The 22955-nt window shown below is 38.5% G+C and overlaps 1 protein-coding gene across 3 annotated transcripts in view; it reads left to right on the top strand.

The window, feature by feature from the left end:
* The window catches only part of PUM3 (pumilio RNA binding family member 3), a 44950-nt gene that overhangs the window by 14571 nt on the left and 7424 nt on the right, over nt 1-22955 (top strand). For 2 of the 3 annotated variants that reach the window (XM_058565733.1, XM_058565732.1), the window contains exons 9-17: nt 1281-1384; nt 2352-2430; nt 4384-4482; nt 5329-5382; nt 10035-10115; nt 16930-17072; nt 17745-17967; nt 19946-20033; nt 22399-22489. In XM_058565733.1, coding sequence (XP_058421716.1) covers nt 1281-1384; nt 2352-2430; nt 4384-4482; nt 5329-5382; nt 10035-10115; nt 16930-17072; nt 17745-17967; nt 19946-20033; nt 22399-22489 — 962 coding nt within the window. The remainder of the gene's footprint in view (nt 1-1280; nt 1385-2351; nt 2431-4383; nt 4483-5328; nt 5383-10034; nt 10116-16929; nt 17073-17744; nt 17968-19945; nt 20034-22398; nt 22490-22955) is intronic. The other variant, XM_058565734.1, reaches the window with a different exon arrangement.

Below are 22955 nucleotides of genomic sequence, written 5' to 3'. Positions count from 1 at the left end.
ACATTTTGAGACATTTTTTCTAGTTTTTACTTTTTCTGTATGCTATTCCTTACCTTCCAATGCCCTGTTTTCGGAATGTATTTTTACTTTGGCTGATCCTTTAAGAGACTGTCTCATACCCTTTATTCTCTTGGATTATTTTGTCTCTGATGTAGTGAGCAAGTGATCATACTTTCTTTTTCTCCCAGAGCACTATCTTTAATCCCCTTTAAATTCAACTACTTTTGTTACTCCCTCCCAGGTGCTCTGTGTAATGCTTCAGTACTTCCATTTCTACAGTCGGATAGACCAAGGTAGAAGACTCTGAATAGTTAGTGAAGCTTTGTAACCACCTACTAACCAGCTCTGGCTGAAGTGCATTGGGCCCCCTGTTGCTACCTTCTCCCATGTTTCCTCATGTGTGTGGATTACCCTTCTCTGGGTTGTATCTAGAGAGGAAGGGGCGTAGAGAGACCCAACCTTGGATATACTACAAAGATTGAATCTGAAGAAGGCCACTAGTGGGACTAGGACAGTTAAAGGGTCTATTTCAGACCTTGCAACATAAATGCACACATTTATCTCCAGGGATATGGATTAATTCCTGGGTTGCCTCCACTTTTCAGGCTCATTTCCTGGGTTGAATTTAGTGCTGTATTTCTTTGGTAACAGACAGTGTAGGAATATCCAGTTAATTACAAAATACATGGTGGCAAGAACTTGACTACTTGATCTTATGATTAGGCATGTGTTAGGTGCGTGGCAAATACCTGTTGGGTGGTTGAGTTGGTTAGTTGTTTAGCCTGGCTCTTTAAATACATTGGTGGGTGAATAGACTGAGAATCAGATAATCAAGGATTATTCCATAAAGGGCTGGCCTCGTTAAGGCTTAAGTGCTATGCCACTTAACTGGTGGCATAGCAGTTAAGTTTGTGCGCTCCACTTCGGCGGCCCAGGGTTCGCCGGTTCGGACCTACGCACCACTCACCAAGCCATGCTGAGGTGGCATCCCACATAGAGCAACTAGAAGGATGTACAACTATGACATACAACTTTCTGCTGGGGTTTTGGAGACAAAAAGAAAAAAGGAGGAAGATTGGCAGCAGGTGGTTAGCTCAGGGCCAATGTTCTTCAAAAAAAAAAACTCCATGAGTATACCTACAGCAGGGCTTTAGTTATGTGAATTTGGGAAATCTGAAATTTATATTGTTTATTTAAAATGACTGTAATTGATTTTCTTTGTTCTGAAGATGAAGAAACATGATTACATTTAGAGGGATTTCATTTTTCTTTTGTTGCAGTCAGCAGATCACCCAACTCTGGACAAAGTATTAGAGGTACAGCCAGAAAAACTAGAGCTTATCATGGATGAAATGAAACAGATTTTAACTCCAATGGCCCAAAAGTAAGAAAGCCTTTTTTTATCTCTTCATAACAAGTGGCATTTGAAGGAGGATAGTTTTCTATAACCTTGCATAGAAAAGGTGGGTAGTTGCATGCACACAATCTGTTATTTAAGTTGGATTGTTAAGACTTAGAAGCCCGGGCGTGTGGCCTTCTTGGCATTTGTACCATAGTGGAGTGGTTAGGGCGTAGCCTCTGGGACCAGACGGCCTGGTTGTGCATCCTGGTGCCCCCCTCAATTACTAATTGTGTGATCCTGGGCCACTTAACCTCTCTGCCTCAGTTCCCATATCTATAAAGTTGAGATAATAATAGTACATATTTCATAGAGTTTTATGAAGATTAAATGGGTTAATATTTTCAAAACACTCAGAACAAAAAGGCAACATGTTTTTGCCATCTAATTGGATACTCCATGTGAACTTAAAGTCTTTGGTGCCTGATCAGCCTCCACTGTGCACCTGAATTCACCAAGTGTCGCACTACAAGGCTGGGGTCCATTAGGTGGTGTTGCAGTTGCTGACACTGTTTGATCTATTCAGGTTTTAATTCTGCTAAAATTATTGTATGAAACTGGTGCATTGTGAAGGGTGCTTGACAGAAAGAAAATAGCTATAAAAAAATAGGTCCACATGGATTTCTAATCATGTGTCTATTGGCAAAAAAAATACAGATGTCCTTATTTAAGAGAGTAGAGTGTATTTTGAATGATGATTTCATCTTTGCTGATTAGATACTAGAAATTTGGACTCTGATTTTGGTTATAGGTAGCACTAAAAGATATTTATAGTCTAAAAGTTTTTTTAAAAAAAATCTTAGTGTTGCTGAAAGATATAGTCTATCTTATGATAAATTACGTTTCCTAAAACCGTTTCACTTGCTTTAATTACTTTAGGACAACCAAGGTTACCTGTATCCAGATTACTGTAGTGCCGGATCTGATGTATTTTCTTTTTTTCTGTTTTCAGGGAAGCTGTGATTAAGCATTCATTGGTGCATAAAGTATTCCTGGACTTTTTTACCTATGCACCCCCAAAACTAAGATCAGTAAGTTCTTGGTTTTAGTTTTTAAACCAAAACATAGAGGAAAAGCCATATTAAAATGTGAAACACTGCTTTGATGTATATTACCTTTTGGAAAGAGACTAGCTTATTAGGGAAGATAATGCACTAAACTTCCTTTGAGCAAGTCTGCTAATTCCATTCAGATTTTTGCCAGAAGACAGGCAGATTGACCATAGTTTTATCAATTCCATTGGATTTTTATATTTTAATTATAATTCAGAGAGTATTCTCTAGCTAACCTGATCTGAAAATTAACTAACAAATGAAGGGATTTTCAGCATTCAGGTAGTTTGAAATTCACCTGTGCCAGTCAAAAAAAATTACGTTGGCGTTAAAAGATTAGGGGAGGACACTTACGTAAAACTAAATGGACCATGAAAAACTGGACCTTATATGATAGAAGAATAAGAGGAGCAGAAAGTGAAGGTAAATTGCACTGCCCTTCAAGATGATGATGGGCGTACAAACGAGAATTCATCGTTTAGTCCCCTGAACTTGGCTTGCCTCATCATACGGTGAACTCATTGTCCGTTTGTGCTCATCCTAATAATAAGGGATAACTAGAATAATGACACCGACTTTTTAACAAATAGGCCAGATTAAACATTCATAGGAATTTTGACCTTCTCAAAATTGACATACAAAACATTTTCCAAGAGTAGCCGCCCACCAAAGCTTGTGGTTCAGCGACCACAGCAGCTGCTGCTTCTCTTTGGGGGACTTCTCCTCCTTTCCTGCAGAGCGCAGTGTCTCACGGTCTCGCATTTACTGAGGCAGGACTGTATTTTCAGAACTGAGAAAACGATCATTTGAATATATTCGGTGGTGGAAAATCTTTATCTTTTTAGTGTTGAATGTGTTTTAGTAATAGCAGCAAGTCATTGGGAACATAGGGTGACTATAAAGTAATAAGACAAATCGTTTCTGACCCTGGGGGCATTTTCAAAAGAGAGACTTACACCTTTGGGGATATTGGAAACATGACTGGAATATATGTATAACTCTCCAACTGGATAGCTTTGAAGAGATTTGTAAGTTTACGTATGTAAGCTGAAAGCCGTATTGAGATTCATCCTGGGAAAGGATTGTAAGATAGTTAAGGGTGAAATTGCTTATTCCGTATTGATGAAAATATGCACCCATCTTTCTCTATCCTGGCAGGAGACTGTACTTATTTATTTAGTTAATGTAAATTTTTGAATTGGGAATGGACTGAAATGGGGCCCTGCAGCTGTTAGCTGCCAGAATTCATTTGCATCTATCTGCTAGACTTCCAAAATATAATTAAGAAATTATATACATTGAGAATGAAGAATAAAGATAAAAAATAAGCCTAACTACTTTGTAAGAAATTAATGACTGGGTTTTTACTAAAGGGTCATTGATAAGTGAGGGCCTAGTCTAATATAGAGATTAATTTTTCTTAGGGAAATGTTATTTGTTTTTATGGTGAATTATTAATATGATTTCTGGAAGTATCCAGTGATAAACTAAAAAAGAAACTTTTTCAGCCAAAATTAGTGTTTTAGTTCTCTGCTCATTATATACATAACTCTTTTAGGGAAGAGCATTTTATTTATTTTATCTGGCTTTTCTATTAAAAACTCCCCTGTTTCCACAGCCACCTCCTAGATTTCTTTTTCTTGAAAAATCATTTAGAATATTCTATACGTGTACATACTTTTTTGAATAGACATTGGTGAAACTCAGGTATTTTAATAGAAATTGCCTGCCAGCAGTGTTTGCTGCTCTTGATGGAAAAGAATGTTTCTAGAAAGAGGTTGTGTTTCTGTGTGCTTGTTTACAAAATTAAAAACTAAATTGTTTGCTACCTATACTCTTTCATTCTCTATGCATAACTGCTCCCCAGTAGACAGATTTTTAAAAGGCAGAAAGAAAGAATAAACCAAAACCCTGACGCCATTTGTTCCGCAGGAGATGATCGAGGCCATCCGAGAAGCTGTGGTGTACCTGGCTCACACGCACGATGGTGCCAGAGTGGCCATGCACTGCCTGTGGCATGGCACGCCCAAGGTGAGTGTGTCAGTCAGGGCTTGACTGGCCTTTCCTTAGACTTTCCTCTCCTTTGGTCTTTGCCCTGTTGTGCATAAACAACATTATCTTCATCCAGTTTGGCCTCAGGGCCTCACAGGAATTGGCTTTTCTTTGGACCTAGTGTTTTTTTTGTCTGCTGGAGTTTTCCTTAAAGTATGAACCCTTGGGTTGTCATTGTCTGGGAAGGGATCTGTCAAGCAGGTGGACACAATCTATATGTTAGGCTTACATTTGTAGAAGTTTTGGTAACTATCAGGTTCTTGATTCCCCATTTAATGATCTTAGTGGAGGAAGCAGGAGATAAATTTGCTCATGTGGGTGTTAAGTACTTTGAGGGAAAAGGTAAAGATCCATAATAATTACAGAAGTTTAACAGAAATGATCTTCATTTCCTTGATCAGCATAATTCTGCCTTTAAAAGACGGTTGTACTTTACTTTTTAAATTAATACAGATTTAATTTCTTACAACAAACATGTATTGAATGCCATCTGTATGCTAGACTCATGCATTTGAAGACAGTTCAGACATTGGAAGAGGGATCTCAGTTCTCACTGTAAAAGGAGGTAGTTTCGCTAGGTTTGCCTTGCAGCTAATCGTTTTATGGTTCCACATTTATGTCTCAATGGTTTGTCATATGCAAGTAAGATTATAATAGCTCTGAAAGGACTTCTTATAGTATACTGCAGTTTTTTCATTCTGGCTGCATAACTTTTCACTAGTGAAAAGTAGCCACTCCAATGAAAGTTAATATTTAAAATCTTGGACTATGAAATACCTGTAAACTATAACTAAAAGTTAATTGAGACAATTTTTCTTTTTTAAGGACAGGAAAGTGATTGTGAAAACAATGAAGACTTACGTTGAAAAGGTGGCTAATGTAAGTATAATAAAACTATATATTTCTTCTAACTATTTTTAATAATAAGATAAAATCATTTCTATTTAGAGAAAATTTGAAAAATTCAGAAAATTACCAAGAAGAAAATTATTCATTGTTATATTACAATCTTTTTATATGTGCATGCATGTATTTTTATGTAAAATTTACACAAAATGAGATTTCTCCTTTTTTCATTTAACACTGTATTGTGACAGTTTTCCGTTTTTATTAGATTTTTTTTGAAGAGCTGATATTTACTAGCTTCTTTAATGAATTTGTCCAATCATGTTATTAAACATGGAAGTTACTGCCTAGAATAAATTTGTAATGTGGTCAAAGAAAATTCTAGTCATTAAGTTTTATAGTTCTTTGGAATCCTTTGGAGATGCTGTAACAGCTTTCCTATGAAATTAGAGGATACAAAAAGTTTTTTCTGTGGGATTAATTGCCTGAAGAAATTGTGTTTAAATACTAGATACCTCACGGAATATATGTAGTAGTAAACATTTTAAAATTTTTATAATTTTATATATTATGTGTTTTTTTGTTTGTTTGTTTTTTGTTTTTTTGTAAGGCAGATCAGCCCTGAGCTAATATCTGATGCCAATCCTCCTCTTTTTTTTTTTTTTTTTTTTTGCTGAGGAAGATTGGCCCTGGGCTAACATCCATGCCCATCTTCCTCCACTTTATATTGGGCGCCACCACAGCATGGCTTGACAAGTGGTGTGTCAGTGCGCACCTATGATCCAAACCTGCGAACCCCAGGCTGCCGAAGTGGAGCAACTGCCCTTAACCACTATGCCACCAGGCTGGCCCCTATATATTATGTTTTATAGCTTCTCATTTACTGGTGAACTAAAATTAGTGATATCAACAAGTTTTTCCTATGAAAAAATCCAATGAGAACTACTAGCATCTGGTGAATACTTAATACGGTAAATGCTAATTCAAACAGATAAGTTGGTGCTGTGTGATTGTATACATAGATGTTGTCTTCTGTAGGGTTGGAGACTGAGAAGAGAGTATAAAACGTCTTAGGAGGCATCTAACTTTTCTCTACAAAATGAAATAAAAGATTATCTAGTGAGTTATTTCCCAAGTATGAGAATATTTTATGATTCATTATTCATCAAGTAAATTTTTTTATGACAATTTTTTTCCCCCAAAGCCCCAGTAGATAGTTGTATGTCATAGCTGCATATCCTTCCAGTTGCTGTATGTGGGATGTGGCCCCAGCATGGCCGGAGAAGCGGTTCGTCGGTGTGCGCCCGGGATCCGAACCCGGGCCACCAGCAGCGGGGCGCGTGCACTTAACCTCTAAGCCACGGGGCCAGCCCTATGACATTTTAATTTGAATATTTTAAATTAAAAATGAATAAAAAGAATGTTAATAGGTCTAAAACATATTAATAATAAAGCCATTCTTAAGTAATAAAATTAGTTTTAATTTTACAGTTTAGTTATATCAACAGTTTTTTTTTTGAGAACCTAATCCCAGCAAGGCATTGTGATGGTAACAAGAAATGAACAATGTAATGTTCTTTTTTTATCTCAAGGAGTTGCTTCTAAAGGGGGGAGATAAACTAATATAACCCATGAATTTGATATATGTGTTATTTAGAAGTGTTTAATTTCCAAATATTGGGAGTTTCTTGACATACGCTAATATTTCAATCCTTTTAAATTTATAAAGACTTATAGCTCAACATATCGATATGAAGGCGTCTTGAAAAGAATGTGTTTTGTGGTCTTGTTGGGTGTAGTACTCTATAAATGTCAATTTGATAGATCAAGATGGTTGATAGTGTTGTTCAGATCATCAGTGTTTTGTTTTTTTTTTGCAAAAGATTAGCTCTGAGCTAACATCCAATGCCAGTCCTCCTCTTTGGTGAGGAAGATTGGCCCTGGGCTAACATCCGTGCCCATCTTCCTCTACTTTATATGGGACACTGCCACAGCATGGCTTGGCCAAGCAGTGCGTCAGTGCACGCCCTGATCCACACCTGCAAACCACAGGCCGCCGAAGTGGAGCGCGTGCACTTAACTGCTACGCCAGCGAGCCAGCCCCCAGATCATCAATGTTTTTACTGATTTATTTATCATTGCCTAGTTTTATCACTTGCTAAGAGAAGCATATTAAAATCTACAACTATAATTGTAGAATTGTCTGTTTTTCCCTTAAATTCTGTTCCAACTTCTTTGGTATTTACCCAGAGATATTTTGTGCTTGGGCATGCTTGTGTGTGTCGGACTTAAAAAATCAGAAACCAGGGTGTGGCCCTGTGGCCTAGTGGTTAAGTTCACTGAGCTCCGCTTCGGTAGCCCAGGTCCGGTTCCCAGGCTTGGACCTACACCACTCATCGGCGGCCATGCTGTGGCAGCAGTCCACATACAAAATAGAGGAAGATTGGCAGGGATGTTAGCTCAGGGCAAATATTCCTCAGGGTAAAAAAAAAATCAGAAACCATTCGTTGTGTACTATATGCACATTGTTCTCTACTTTGTTTCTTGCACTTAATTCATCTCAAGGGTCATTTTATTTCAGTATATGTACATCTGTCTACCTCACTCTTTTTAATGACTTGATAATATTTCGTTATATGACTTCCATAATACATTTAACCGATCCCTACTATTGGACACTTGGGTAGTTTCTAGTTTATTGTTATTTCAAATAGTATGCCAGGGCGTATCCTTTGTGCATATGTGGTAACATGTCTGTAAGATAAATCCCTAGAACTAGAATGGCTGGATCAGAAGGTATATGCATTTTACATTTTTATAGATGTTGTCAGTTGCCCTTCAAAGAAATTGAACTACTTTACATTCTCACCAACAACATAAAAGTGTGCCTGCTTTTCCCCAAACCTGTGCCAAATTTGTATATTATCAAGGGTTTTCACTTTGGCCTGTAGGATAGGTGGAAAGTGGTACTTCACTGTTTTAATTATTGTCCTTGGTGAGCATTATTTCATTTGCTTAAAGTCATTTGTACTTTTCTTTTTCTGTGAACTGACTCTTCTGTTCTTCTCTCATTTTTAGTAGATTGTTGGTCTTTATATAGTAAAGATGTTAGACCTTTGTTATTTTTGTCTGGTTTGTTTCTAATTGAAACATTATTACCTGCCATATTCATCGGACCTGGCTGTGAATGAGTGATCAAAAGTTAAATTGCCAGCGCTGGCCCGGTGGTGCAGCGGTTAAGTGCGTGTGTCCCTCTGCGGCGGCCCAGGGTTTGCAGGTTCAGATCCCGGGTGTGCACCGATGCACTGCTTGTCAAGCCATGCTGTGGCAGCGTCCCATGTAAAGTAGAGGAAGATGGGCACGGATGTTAGCTCAGGGCCCATCTTCCTCAGCAAAAAAAAAAAGAGGAGAATTGGCATAGGATGTTAGCTCAGGGCTGATCTTCCTCACAATAAATAAATAAACAAACAAACTCCCAAGGCTAATTATACATAGACAAGATTATACCTATAATCAGTGAAAGCATAAAAAAAAAAAAGTTAAATTGCCCTTCAAAATAAAAAAAGATTTATGTCATTACCTAGGATGCAAAAAGAATATGCCACAAGCTCTGAAAATATTCTTTTTTTTTTTTGACATAATGTAGAAGTTCTTTAACTTTTTGGAATAATAGCAGCATCATGGAAATAATTCTATTATTTCCAGAGGTGACCATTGTGAAAGTCATAACATGTATCTGTATGATCTCATGCTGCTGTACTTTTTTAAAGGAATTATTTTTATCTTATTCTCATATTCAGTATATAAGTGTATTCTTCTAGTATTTCTATTCTAATTATATGGGATTATTTTAAAGAAATTGGACAATATACAAAAGAAAATGAAAAATTATTTGTAATCCTTCAACCTGGAGATGACTTACATTACAGTGTTCTTCCTTCTAGGATTTTCTATATACGTGTATTGTGTGTATTTTGTATATATATAATTATATCTGAGTTTATATGTTTTGTTTTTTCATGACTGGAATTCTGTGTATAGTTTTATATTCTTTTTTTTTTTTCACTTACCACTTGAATTTTTTTTATTCTTTTTTTGTTTGTTTTTCAGTTATTTTATTGAGATCATAATGATTTATAACATTGTGTAATTTCAGGTATACATCATTATTTATCAGTTTCCATATAGACTGCATCATGTTCACCACTAATAGTCTAATTTTTATCCATCACCATACATATGTGCCCCTTTACCCCTTTCGCCCACCCCACAGCCCCCTTCCCCTCTGGTAACCACTAATCTGTTCCCTTTATCCATGTGTTTGTTTATCTTCCACTTACTTGAATTTTTTTGAGTTTAATTTTCAAGTAGCTATTCATTATTACCAGGATACCTGTGTTTAGAGGTGTTGTATCCTGATTAGTTAAAAAAAAAAGAGTCTCAGCTATTTGATATTGAAGAATGTGCTTTTCTGTTTCTGTCTTTTTTTTTTTTGATCAACCTAGAATATAATTAACTAGGTCCTGATAAGGGAGGAAGTTCCTTTGAATGGCTTTTATCTGTCTTGTTTATATTATGTTCGACAAGTTGTCAGGTTGGTAACCTTTATAACGTGACTGCATGGGTGGAATAAAACGGAGAAGCTATGCATTTTTTTAACCTTTCCTGGCTTACACTTCTTACAGGGCCAGTACTCCCATTTGGTTTTGCTGGCGGCATTTGATTGTATTGATGATACTAAGCTTGTGAAGCAGATAATCATATCAGTAAGTAATTCCGATGGCCTTGAATTTAAGTTAAATTGATATATCACTTGTGGGTGTGTAAGCTTGATTTCACACTATATGTGTAAAGACTTTGAAGTGTGCTTTCTGCCAGTATTTTGTTATTTTTTAGTTGCCTCAATTAAGTCTATTTTGGGAGTTTGCTTTATTCCTGTATAAGCCATAATCTTGTAACTTGATATTAATAATTAATATTGTTTTTAATATGTAGAAGACTGGTTAAATTAGAGTAACATGGCTTTTTAGACCAAATGACCTTAAATGAAAAATGAGCAATGCAGTGTTTAGATTTGATTAGAAATTCGTTTACATGGTAATTCTTCAATTATTCAGGAACTCATATCCAGGCGGAGGATCTCCATGACCTTTCTCTCTCTCCCTTTGGAAAACTACCTCTGCACAATTACCCAGCTTATCAATACATCTGTCCTAGATTGTGCTGGAGAAGAAAAACTGATAACACTCACTCAGTTGTGATACTTCTTACAGCTTTCATGAAAGCTTTTGTAGAGGCAGATTAAAAATTATTACTAAAATTAAAATGCTAGCTTCCTTTTCACGTTTGAGCAATTCCTTTTCCCCTGGTATAATAACCATAAAGTGGTAATAATTGGATGCAGTTTATTTAACCCTAAGTTTGCCTTCAGAAAAACTGAGCTGTCCTCTTGGAAAAACTACTCCAAAGTAAAAAGTGCGTTCTGAAATAATTTCCTTCATTCTCTAAGGATTGCCCCTTTTTCGACTTCTGAATCTGCGATCTTCTCTTCCCTTTCTTTATTTCCGTGTGCAAGTGGTGTTGGGTATATGGTAGAGGTTGTAAGAGTAGGGATAAGAAATTGCAACATTGGTCGCAGTGACCAAACTCAGAAACATTTTAAAAATCACATAATCTGTATAGACATAGGTTATTCATCTGAAAATTACACAGACCTTTCTCTCTGATAAACATGGTTGGGCCCTTGGAGAAATCTTAGTGACAGCAGCTACTTTCACGCCATCTGCAGGGAGAAGCATATAGATGTGCAGAAAGAGACTTGACCTGTTGGCGTATGGTGGTGCTGTGGCCTCTCTCTATAGCCTATGTGGACCAGTAGAGCGGGGTGTAGTAGAAAAAATGGATCAGCTGGTGGAGGGGAAGGAGATTTGCTTTCTTAGATGCCAGCTGTAGGTCCCAGTGTGTGTGAATTTCTCATGCCCTTGCTGTCATTTTCCAACTTGCCCCTTGACTATTTTAAGATTGCGATGACTTTCTTTGAGATAGGATTGTGGGAAGAAACAAATTGGCAAGACTTTCATGTCACAAACTGAGTATTTTGACAAGTTCCTTGTGACTTTATTACCCTTTTGACTCCGATCAATGATGATTGTTTTTCATTCTGGTGACAGAGATGTGAGGCCATAAATTGGCTAATGAATAAAGTTGTTTCATGAAAATGGAAACAGGCTGGGCTATTGAAAGTTTGCTTTTGTTGAATATTTTCATGACAACTAAAATTTGCATAACTGTTCCAAACGGATTTCAAGAGAAACCAAACTTCCTTCAGGATTTGCCACAATTATCTGCTAGATTAATTTTTTCCAAACACGTATCCCGCTTAAAGTTGCTGTTGAAACAGTTCTAATTCCGTGGGCTTATCAGTTTGATTCTCACAACTACTTAACCCACATTCCTAATGACTTTCTCATACTTAGGGCAGCTTTCCCTGAGAATGGCCCGATTTGCTGATCTCTTGACTCTAATTGACAAACGCTCAACAGGTTCTGTGTATCATTAAACTGTGTAGCTAGTGATAAAATTCTGGAATGCTAATTGCTCTTGCATTTTTCCCACCCATCCACCACAAAACCTGTTGCAGTATACAGTGCTTTTTAAAAATACCTGAAAAAGCATAGTGTTGCTAAACATTCTGTTTAGGGTAACCAGACTTCCTGACATGTCAGGTTGAAATCACAGCCTGGTCAGCTGAGCCTTCACCTTCCAAAATGGATACAGACTTTCCCACTCACCTTACTTTCCAAAATAAACATAAAATTTGATCCATTTTACCCTGGAATTGTTGGTATGATGAAGCTGCTTTGACAGCAGTGTTCTTCTGAAAAGGAAATAAGTATACTGGCCAGTTGCTGTTTGAGAGTGAATAAATATTGATGCATACTTTAAAATATACAGAAAGGTATAAAGAATAGTACAACAAACACCTAGCCTCCCACCATCTGACAAATAAGTAAAACATGACAAATGCAGTTAAAGTTCAAGCCCTTTGTGTACCTGTCCCTGATTGCGTATCCCACCCCCCCTTACCCACTGTGATGAATTTCGTATTTATTATTTGCATGCATTTCCTTATCCTTTCGCTATATGTAGATATATATAGTACTCTTTTGCGTGTTTACGAATTCCGTATGAATGATGTCTTGTATGCTTTCCTCTGCAACTTGCTTTTTTCTTTTGGTATACTTACAAGATTCATCATCAGGGCTTGGCAAGCCTTTTTTATAAAGGGCCAGACTGTAATTGTTTCAGGCTTTGTGGGCCATATATGACCCTGTGACCTATTCCTGTTTGTTTTATTTTTGTTTTATAACAGCTCTTTGAAATGTAAAAACCAATCTTATCTTGCAAGATGTGCAAAAAGAGGCTGAATTTGACCCGCAGGCCATGGTTTGCCTACCCCTATTCTAAATTATTCAATTTTCAATACCAAATTGTATTCTGTTATGAGTATGCCACAATTTATTTGTCCATTTTTCTGTTGATGGACATTTAGATTGTTTACAATTTTAAAAACTTGAAAAATTCTTATTTTTTGTTATTCCAAGTAATTGTGTGAGCATTCTTGGATGTCTCCTTGTTTCTCTAAGCATTTACTTAGAATCGTTGAGTTGCCACATAAGCTGCACATACGTTTATATAGAGTCACATGTCCGTGTTTCCCACCCAGCCACTACAAAACCTGTTGCATTATGCAGTGCTTTTAAAAATAGGGTTGCTAAGGATTCTGTTCAGAGTAACTGAATTTCCTGAAATGTCAAGGTGAAATCATAGCCTAATAAACACTCTTCCTTTTCTAAGACCAAGTGCCAGTTCAATCTCCAGATAGTGTTCTCTGATCTCCCAGCCAGACCTGCTGTCCCCATCCTCCCAACTCCTGTAGTTTGTCTTTGCCATCCATTCATTTAGTGGTTAATCATGATCTGACCCAGTGCTCACAAACTCAGAAATGTTCGTTGACCAGGTAGGTAAATGAGGGAGGCAGGCCCTGGGGTGGGGTGGGGTGGACTGTGGGGAAAGGAGAGAGCACAGGGCCTGTCTAGGGTGAGAGCCTCCAGCATCTAGGAATGTGCGCTCCATGGTGATAGATCTTCCAATTTTTTCTTCTTTTTAATTGCAGTAAAATACACATAACTTAAAATTTACCATCTTAACTGTTTTTAAGCATGCAGTTCAGTAGTATTAAGTATATTCACATTGTTGTGCAACCAATCTCCAGACCTTTTTCATCTTGCAAAACCAAAATTATATGCATTAATCTACACCTTCCAATTTTTTGAGTGTGGCCAGAGAGGTAGACTTTTGGATAAAAATCACTGTATTTTTAAAACAAAACACTCAAGAGGCTGCAGTCACTGCCTAGTGACCTAACCTTCCTTCTACACTTCCGTTATTATCTTTTCTTTATATCTCTTATTTTTACTTTTAACTTGTTGAGTCTCTCCTGCCTCTTCCAGTGGATTTTAGCTCTGTCAGGTTCAGACCTGTCTACGTTTCTTTTTGTCCTGTGCACAACCTACCATAGACGTGTGTGCGCTGTAGCTTTGGTTCTTAGTAATGTCTGTTGCGTTTTGCATTTCTTTCTTCCACTGAAAATGCACATGCCCTCTAACCCTGCCCCAGTGTGCACCCTTTGTTTGGACCTTTACATCCTCTTTTTAAAAGAGTGGTGGCAAAACAAGAGTGCCAAAGAAGCAGACAAGGGTTCCAACACGAGGAGGTCAGAAGCGGCGAAACGTGTCTTCAGAAGGGAGATCTTTTGTTCTTCCCACGCTTTACTTCTGTTCACATGCCTGCTTTAGAGTAAAGCGTGAGAAGAAGAAATTACAACAAATGGGCCTTGTTGTGATTTTCTCCACGTTAATTCTTGTAAGAGGGAAAGCTAAGTTGAAAACCTTTAAAATTGAACCTTTGATGTTGGGGTTCTCTGCTTGACAAGCAGTGCGTTGGTCCACGCCTGGGATCTGAACCTGCAAACCCTGGGCCACTGAAGCAGAGTGCGTGAACTTAACCACGACGCCACCGGGCTGGCCCCAAATGATGTCACGTTTTTAAGTAAACATTTTTTAGTTTCATATGATTATTAGTTTTATAAACATTGCACTCTTTTAAAAACCTTAAAGGAACATAAGTTTAGATTCTAAATTCCTTAATTATAAAGTGAAAGGCAGTAAAAAGTCAGTGAATTTGGGGAGTAGTCCTTGAATAGCATTTGTACATAGATTTTATGCATATCTTGGAAGTCCTAGCTTCTCATGTGGAGGTGAAACCATTTCTGCCCAAATCTTATGTGTCACACTCATCCTTAAGTGTAGAATCCACAGAGAAGGTTAAGAGCATTGAGGAGTAGAATGCTGGCTTCATGCCACCCCCTTTCCTCCTTACACCAAGAAAAAAAAGTTAAGTAAAAATAAATAGCAGACATTTATAGTTCTTCACTGCATACTCCCCCCATTTTTTTTTCCGAAAAAGCAAGTGTTTTAAAGGTGTTATACCCCAGAATGTTTTTTTAAGGACAACAAAGTTGTGGGGTTTTTTAATGATTGTAGAAATTGGCCTAAGCTATGTATCATTCTCACTCTCATCTTTCAACAAATTAAAGCATCTGTCTTCTTTTACGAGTTGGTTAAGACTTAAGTAGAAGAAAAGCCTCACTAAAGGTAGCCCATGTGTGTGGCAGTAAGTGCTTCATTATCAAAAGTGCATATATTGAGTCCACTTTGGGGCATGTTTACCTTGAAATTACAAAAGAGCTCCCACCCCCATGATAAGGTATGTACATTTTTTTTTGCTGACTTCCCCTTTGTTATTGAAATTTTAAGATCATTTTCCCTAAATGGTTGAAATTTATATTCATTTTGAGGTGGTTAGATCTATTGCCCCTATTCTCTGAAAACCTTTACGGTGTGTGGGGAAATCTTTATACGTAACCTTAAACTTCTTCAAAAGTAGGAGAGCACAGTGGGGTTTAGAATCATGGAAACAGGCAATCATATCATGTCATGGCTCTGTCATGCCCTGGATGAGTGGCCTTTACTTATCTACTGTGAGTCATTTTACCTGTCTGAATCTTAGACTTCTTATCTGTAAAATGAAAGTAACTACAGTACCTGTGTCGTGGTGATCTGAAGAGTATTTAAGATGATGGACGTACTGCTCTTGGCATAGGGTCTGGTTACTAGTAAGCACTTAACAAGTGTTAGCTGCTATTACTAATTATAGGAAGCCCAATATACTTTTATGCAGAAAATGAGAGAATTTTGGGATTTTAAAAAGAGAAATGTGGTATGTGGAATCTGAAATTGCATCATCTACCTTGGAGTCACAAATTTCACAGTGTCATGATCCCCTGGTTGATACTGACTTAATTTTTAGCTTGGTTCCTTACACTAAAATTACTAATCTCATTGTAATAAGTAGCTAGAGAATAGCAGATCTGAGTATATCATCTCATGGAGAATTCTTTTCCTTAAGAGGGGGTGTATGTTTTTGAAGGAGACTAGAGGTGGAGTCAGGGGACCAAGACTAGTCAGAGCCCTGCCACTGATGCTGTGCGTCCTCCGACAAGTCACCTCTCCCCTTATGGGTTCCTCATCTGTAAACCTGGGGAGTTGAACTGAATTCTTGCCGTGGCCCCAGCCAGTTCTGCAGAATCTCTGGTGCTCAAACATGTATGGCTTTGAATATCTATTAGGCTTGTTACAAGAAATAGGAATGTTGAGGGGGGAGGAAACATGATTTTTCTGTTGCATATTCTCTGTTAAGAATAAAGGAATTTTTAAACAGTGACTTTTCTGTCTGAAACCCTCAGCAGATTTACACAGGAGCTTAGTTGGGATGGGGATAACATTGCCTTTGTTACTTAAATTCAGACAACTAGGAAAGGAGGTTACTGTTCTCGGTAAGTTGATTGGAAATGTCATAGAATGTAATTGCTTGTAACTGCTCCTTGGAGTCTCTGTGTATGTATTTTCCTCCCCCTGCTTTTGTTTTCAATGTGATACTTAAACAGCCTTCATTTGCCATGAATAAGCAACCTAACTTAAAACCTTTATTCACTTGTTCTGTTCAACAGAGTTTCTTTATCCCGCTTCACATGCATTTCAGTGGGGAAATTCTATTAAGAATGTTCTTCATCGATGTAGATGCTACATTTAAGTGCAGCTGCAAATTAACTGTATCTGCTCAGTGACCCCAGCAAGCAATGTCTCTAGTAAGAGCAGCCTAAGAAATACTGGTTATAGTGAATGACGATAATTCCCTTAAATATTCTTAAGTCCTTGAGCTTGGTCAGTTATATAAATGGATTGTTCAGTAATGCTAGTCACAGTAGAGAATCAGTTCTGTGTTCTGAGTGTTGTAAATCTCTTTGTGCTTTAATGAGACGGTTTCAGAATTAGCTCCACATTTTCCATTAAATACACTGGGGACAATAGTTCAGTATGCATCCTTCTTTACCATTTAGATTCCAAGTGTACTGTATTTTAAGCATATAGATTCATTTTTGTTTTTATAATTTTACAGGAAATTATTAATTCCTTGCCTAACATAGTAAATGACAAATATGGAAGGAAGGTATTATTGTATTTACTAAGCCCCAGAGATCCTGCACATACGGTACGAGAAATCATTGAAGTCCTGCAGAAAGGAGATGGAAACGCACACAGGTAAGAACAAGTGGAATGGCTTGAGCCCGTTATTCCTCCCCTCTGATTGTTTATTAACTTCGAGTAGCACATGCTTCCAGCCATCTACTCACGCACGCATAACTTCTCTCATGCTCCTTCCCTCCTTAAAACTCAAAAGATGAATTCCATTTTTAAACTTGTAGTTTTGGCAGATTCTTAAAGTTTTTATCTTGAAAAGGAAGTGAAGTGTCATGCCGAAAGTATGCCTCATAGCACCTGGAACATAGTGGGCACTCAGATGTGTGCTTTGTTTTGGTTTTTGCTTTATTTGTAAAGCTACTGGTACCACATAATTGAGTACTAGAGAGTAGAATCCATAAAGTAGTCGAAACATGTATTGTCTTGGAAGATATTTTGTTGTTGTGGTAGTTTCATTTTTGGATTGGTTTGGGGTGTTTTTTTGTATTGCATAAGGCAAGCTTTCCTTATTGAGTGCTTGTTCTGTGCCAGGCACTATTCAGATCCTGGGGGGACAAAGATGAAAGACAGATATCCCACCCTCAAATCGATCACTTATCTACATGCACAACAGAAAAAGACAATAGAGTGTGACACAGACTGTTAGAAGCCCTTAGAGGTTTTTGTGATAATGAAATCACTATATTTTCTTTGCTGTTTATCTTACCTTAATACTTCAACATCTTCTGACAGTAAGAAAGATACAGAGATCCGCCGACGCGAGCTGTTAGAATCCATTTCTCCAGCTTTGTTAAGCTACCTGCAGGGACACGCCCAAGAAGTGGTGCTAGATAAGTCTGCGTGTGTTTTGGTGTCCGACATTCTGGGAGCTGCCATTGGAGATGTTCAGCCTGCCATGAATGCCATTGCCAGTTTGGCAGCAGCAGAGCTGCATCCAGGTGGCAAGGATGGAGAGGTAACATGCCATTATAAGACAAGCAGGAAAGCTGCAGAGGCTGCAAAAATTCCAATCACTGAGAACATTGCTATAAAGAGAATTTTAATGATAATTAACTCACCTCATAACAACAGTATATTTTATTTATTTATTTTTTGTGAGGAAGATCAGCCCTGAGCTAACATCCATGACAATCCTCCTTGTTTTTTTGCTGAGGAAGACTGGCCCTGAGCTAACATCTATTGCCAATCCTCCTCCTTTTTTCTCCCCAAAGCCCCAGTGCCCCAGTAGATAGGTGTATGTCATAGTTGCACATCCTTCTAGTTGCTGTATGTGGGACGCCGCCACAGCATGGCCGGACAAGCGGTGTGTCAGTGCACGCCCGGGATCCGAACCTGGGCCGCCAGTAGTGGAGCACGCACACTTAACTGGTAAGGCATGGGGCTGGCCCCACCAACAGTACATTTTAAAATTGTGAATTCAAAACACAATGCCATCACAACACTGTCTTTCTCAGAAACTTATGATGACTCCATATTACTTACAGAGTAAAAACAAAATCCTTGTAGTATGGCTCTCTGTTGTCCGTGATTGGCCCCAGGTTGTCTTTCCAGCATAGTCTATGCTCTTAATTCTATTCTGAATTTGCTGTGTACTTTTTCACCTCTCTGAATTTGTGTGTACTTCTTCCCTCAGCCTCAAGTGCTGCCCATGTCTCCATTTTCCTGTGCTCTCCCTGTAGAAAGCCTTTCTCATCCATCTTCATGGTCCCCAGAACCCTTCTCTATGAAGTCTTTCCTAATTCCCTCTCATTAAAAGGTCTTTGCTCTTTCCGATAGCTCCTGCCTCTATTATTTGGGCCTCATGTTATTCTGCCTTGTATCTTAAGTTCATTGATTCCTGCACCTGATATGTGCTAGGCAGTGGTCAACTCTGCCCCCCATCCCCTCAACCCCTCAAAAAGCATGCCATTTGGGGGCCGGCCCGGTGGCGTAGCGGTTAACTGTGCGCACTCCGCTGCAGCGGCCCGGAGTTCGGATCCCGGGCGCACAGCGACGCACCGCTTGTCAAGCCATGCTGTGGCAGTGTCCCATAAAGTAGAGGAAGATGGGCACGGATGTTAGCCCAGGGCCTATCTTCCTCAGCAAAAAGAGGAGGATTGGTGTCGGATGTTAGCTCAGGGCTGATCTTCCTCACAAAAAAAAAAAAAAAAAGCATGCCATTTGGGGGAACCCAATATTTAAATAAATATGCACAAATAATATTTAATTCAGTATTGAGATAAGTGTTGTGAAAGAAAACTACAGGTTCTATGGGATTGTGTAAGAATGGGAGCCAGCCTCTCCCAGGAAGACTTCCCTGAGGCAGTGAAAGCTAAACTGAGACCCAGAGGATTGGTAGCTCAGTGAAGAATGGTAGAAAGAAGATTCTGGGCAGAGAGAAGAGCACCTGCAGCAGCCTGAAGGAAGGAAGGAGCTCAGCGGCTCTAAGAGCAGAAGGCCCAGGGGGCTGGAAATCAATGAACAGAGGGAATGGGAAGGTGGGAGCCCGCTCATGTGGGGCCTTCATCCTGCACTAGGGTGTCAGCTCCTGGTGAACAAACATGTAGTCACCTGTATTTACACATCATTCAGCGTTAGGTTAATATTTCTGCTGTAGTGTTCTGTCCCATAGGTTTATTTGTACTTCAGAACTGCATATGGCAATCTGAAACGTGGTTAGTGTTATCTTAAGAGGACATTGTGGTGATGCTGTTCTAACTGGAACTCATGAAGCTGAGTCTGAGCTGCTTCTCAGTGGCTGTCTTGAATAACCATCTTCCTTTCCGTCTGGGGATTTCATTCTGGGGATTGGAATAGGTCTCTGGTCCCTCCAGGTATAAGCTGTGTGGAACTTTCAACTTGGCTTATGAGTGTGTGGTGGTATAGCATGGATTGTAGGCCAAGGCGTGGATGAAAGCAGCACTTTAAATTAATGTCTTCTTGACCCCTCATAGCTTCACATTGCAGAACATCCTGCGGGACATCTAGTTCTGAAGTGGTTAGTAGAGCAAGATAAAAAGATGAAAGAAAATGGAAGAGAAGGTAGGCTGTGAAACTTGACCTTTTCTTGTGTCTTATGCGGAATTTCAGTAATTCCTGGCATCCCTGAACTTTATGCCAGCCATTTAAGTTCAAATGGAAGTTTTTTGAGTGTTTAGAAATGATGCCTGTAAATAAATGATTTAGTGTTTGCAAATAATGCTTTAGTAAATGCTGGAAGTTTGTGTCTTAGAATCCTTTAATTTTCTTTCTCTTTCCCATGCTCCCTCACTTTTCTCTCCTCCCTCCTCTGCTACTTCAGACTTCTAACTGGCCTCACCCATTGCCCTAAAATGCCATTCTATTCCTTGAGGATAGTGAGAGCAGAATAGGGGGGCCATTTGTGAGTATTGTTACCCCAATTAAAAAGCATGATATTTATCTCTAGTTTTGAGGAAAGGATAAGCAGAAGAAAATTATCCACATCAGAGAATTTTGAACTGGTGCCTATTTGGCATTGAAATACATATGACCAAAGAGCAAGCCAGTCCTTGGCACTTTCTGGTTTTTCACAAACCTTACAGCTGCTCTGTAGAAATTCCACTCACAAGAGAACAGCATCTTTTATGTCATTGAAAAGTTACATACCATTCCCCACTCAGTCCTGTCTTTGACTAGACTTTCTCTTACTAAATTCAAACTCTTTTTGATATTTTAGCCACTAAAGAGATTTTCCCCCACTGAGTTAAAACAGTTTGGGCTTTCTGTTACTGTGTCTGAAAGAAGTGACAGATCGTGAGTTTATGTCTTGAGGCAAGTTGCAGTTCTCAAGGCTAGTGAGGCGATCAGTATAGCAGTAGAGCTGTCACTTCTCACTCTTCTTTTGTGAATAGAGACTTAGAGCTATTTTTACTGTAAATTTTTTGTAAAAGAAAGCTTCTTAAATTTTGGAGAAACAATAATATATTGAATCATCTTTCTCGTTATTAAAAAGTTGGTGCACAGTTGAGCTGAGTATATGTCAGAAAAGTTGTCTGGCTTACTTTTAAAATCCAAAGAATTTTCTAGTGACTTTTCTCCTTAATTATGTTGCACTGACAGCCCTAAAACATGCCAGTTTGGACCTCATGTGTTTGTCATATTCACATAGCACCAAATACGTGTGGCCAGCTGTCTTGGTTATCTGTTGCTGTGTAACAAGCCACCTCAAAACGTAGTAGTTTTCAAAACAACAGTCATTTGTTCGGGGTTTGGTGGAGCTTGTTTCTTCTCTACTCAGAGTTGTCTGGGCTGCTCAGCTTGGGGTTGGAGTATCTGCTTTCACAATGGCTGGCAGTGGCTGGGCCAGCAGCCTCGGTGCCTCTCCCTGGGCTGCTTGGGCTTCCTCATAACATGGTGGTCGGGTTTTAAGAGAACAAAGCAGGTGCATGGTACTTTCATGATTTAGCCTCAGAAGTTATTTAACATCCCTTTTACCATACTCACTTGGTTAAGTCAGTAACAAAGGCCCACCCAAATTCAAAAGAGGACATTGATTCCACCTCTGGAGGAGGGGAGGTAGGGGCAGTATTCTAGAAGGGCACACAGGACAGGAAATATTGTTGTGGTCACCTTTAAAAACGCCATCTGCCTTACTGGCTGATCTCTGTCCCTTCTTAGCTTGTGCCATGAAAAGCTAAATAGCCATAGGCCTCTGGGCTTTTAAACAGTCCTTACATTTGGGTATCTTTGAGTGAGTTATACATGCTACCTACCCAAGATGTTTGCCTTCAAGATAGATTGTCCCTACCTTCATGTGCACTAAATCTTAGCCTTCACCATTTCTCCTTTGTTCAAGAATTAGTTACACTTAGATGGCACAGTGAATAAGATAATACGCTAAGCCGTTAGGAATCAGATGTGCTATAATAACAAAAGATGAATGGTATTTTTGATGGGTGAATGTCTTTCTCTATAGAGAGAAATTGCCAGATGTTGGCCAGAACAGTCATTTGACTACTAGTTGTGTTCATAGTACCTTCTGAGTGAGCATTTTCCATGAGGGAAAACTTGATTTCAGCCAAACACGAGGTGCTGCTGTCAAACATTTACCTCCTGAATACCTTTGAGGTCAGGGTTAAATCATTAAATAGTACAAAGAAATGCAAACATGGCCAAGTGAGCATTTTATAAGAATTTGTTGTTTCTCTTGAGTAATTACTGCTAAACATAGCTTAGGATTGGGATCAGAGTTGAAAGAAATGGCTGTATTAAAAACGTATTATATAAGCCTAAGCTGGAATTTTTGGTGTTAAGGGATATTAGGTGAGAACTCTTCTTAGTAGCTTTTATGTTAAAACATATTTGCAAATTTAAGGGCAGTAGAAAACAAGATTGGGAGTTTAAATCTTGGTATGTGATGTTCACTGAGTTTCAGTATATTTTACAGGTTGTTTTGCAAAAACACTCATAGAGCATGTTGGTATGAAGAACCTGAAGTCCTGGGCTAGTGTAAATCGAGGTGCCATTATTCTTTCTAGGTATGTATAATGTGTGTCTTTCTCTGCGCAAGTTCCTCATCCTGAATGCCTGTTCCTGCAAAAGACGCTTCCTTCACATTTATTTTTTGGTTCTAATATTTATTTCTAATAGTCCAGTATTTCTCTCAGTCACTCATGGTCTAGACAAGTATACCAAATATTAGAAAGCAAATGTTAACTCTTGCATTCAGTCCTTACAATTCATCTGTCCTCTTTTGGATGTCAAGGATCATAAAATTATGACATTCACAAGGTGTCATTTGATTGTTTGACCACATTTATGGTTTTGACCAAAATGTGATTGTATTCCTTTTTTTCCTCTTGAGAAAACCATTTACATCTGATTAATTTGTAGGGATCCTTTTCACTGCCTCCTATTTTTTTTCCAGATCACTGGATAGAAAGCCCCCCCCACACAATCATTGTAAATTATGTAATTTGTAGTATTTGCAAGTATATCATGTTT

The sequence above is a fragment of the Diceros bicornis genome, chromosome 22 (assembly GCF_020826845.1).
Source record: "Diceros bicornis minor isolate mBicDic1 chromosome 22, mDicBic1.mat.cur, whole genome shotgun sequence".
Taxonomy (NCBI): domain Eukaryota; kingdom Metazoa; phylum Chordata; class Mammalia; order Perissodactyla; family Rhinocerotidae; genus Diceros; species Diceros bicornis.
This window is presented reverse-complemented; position numbering and strand designations above follow the sequence as displayed.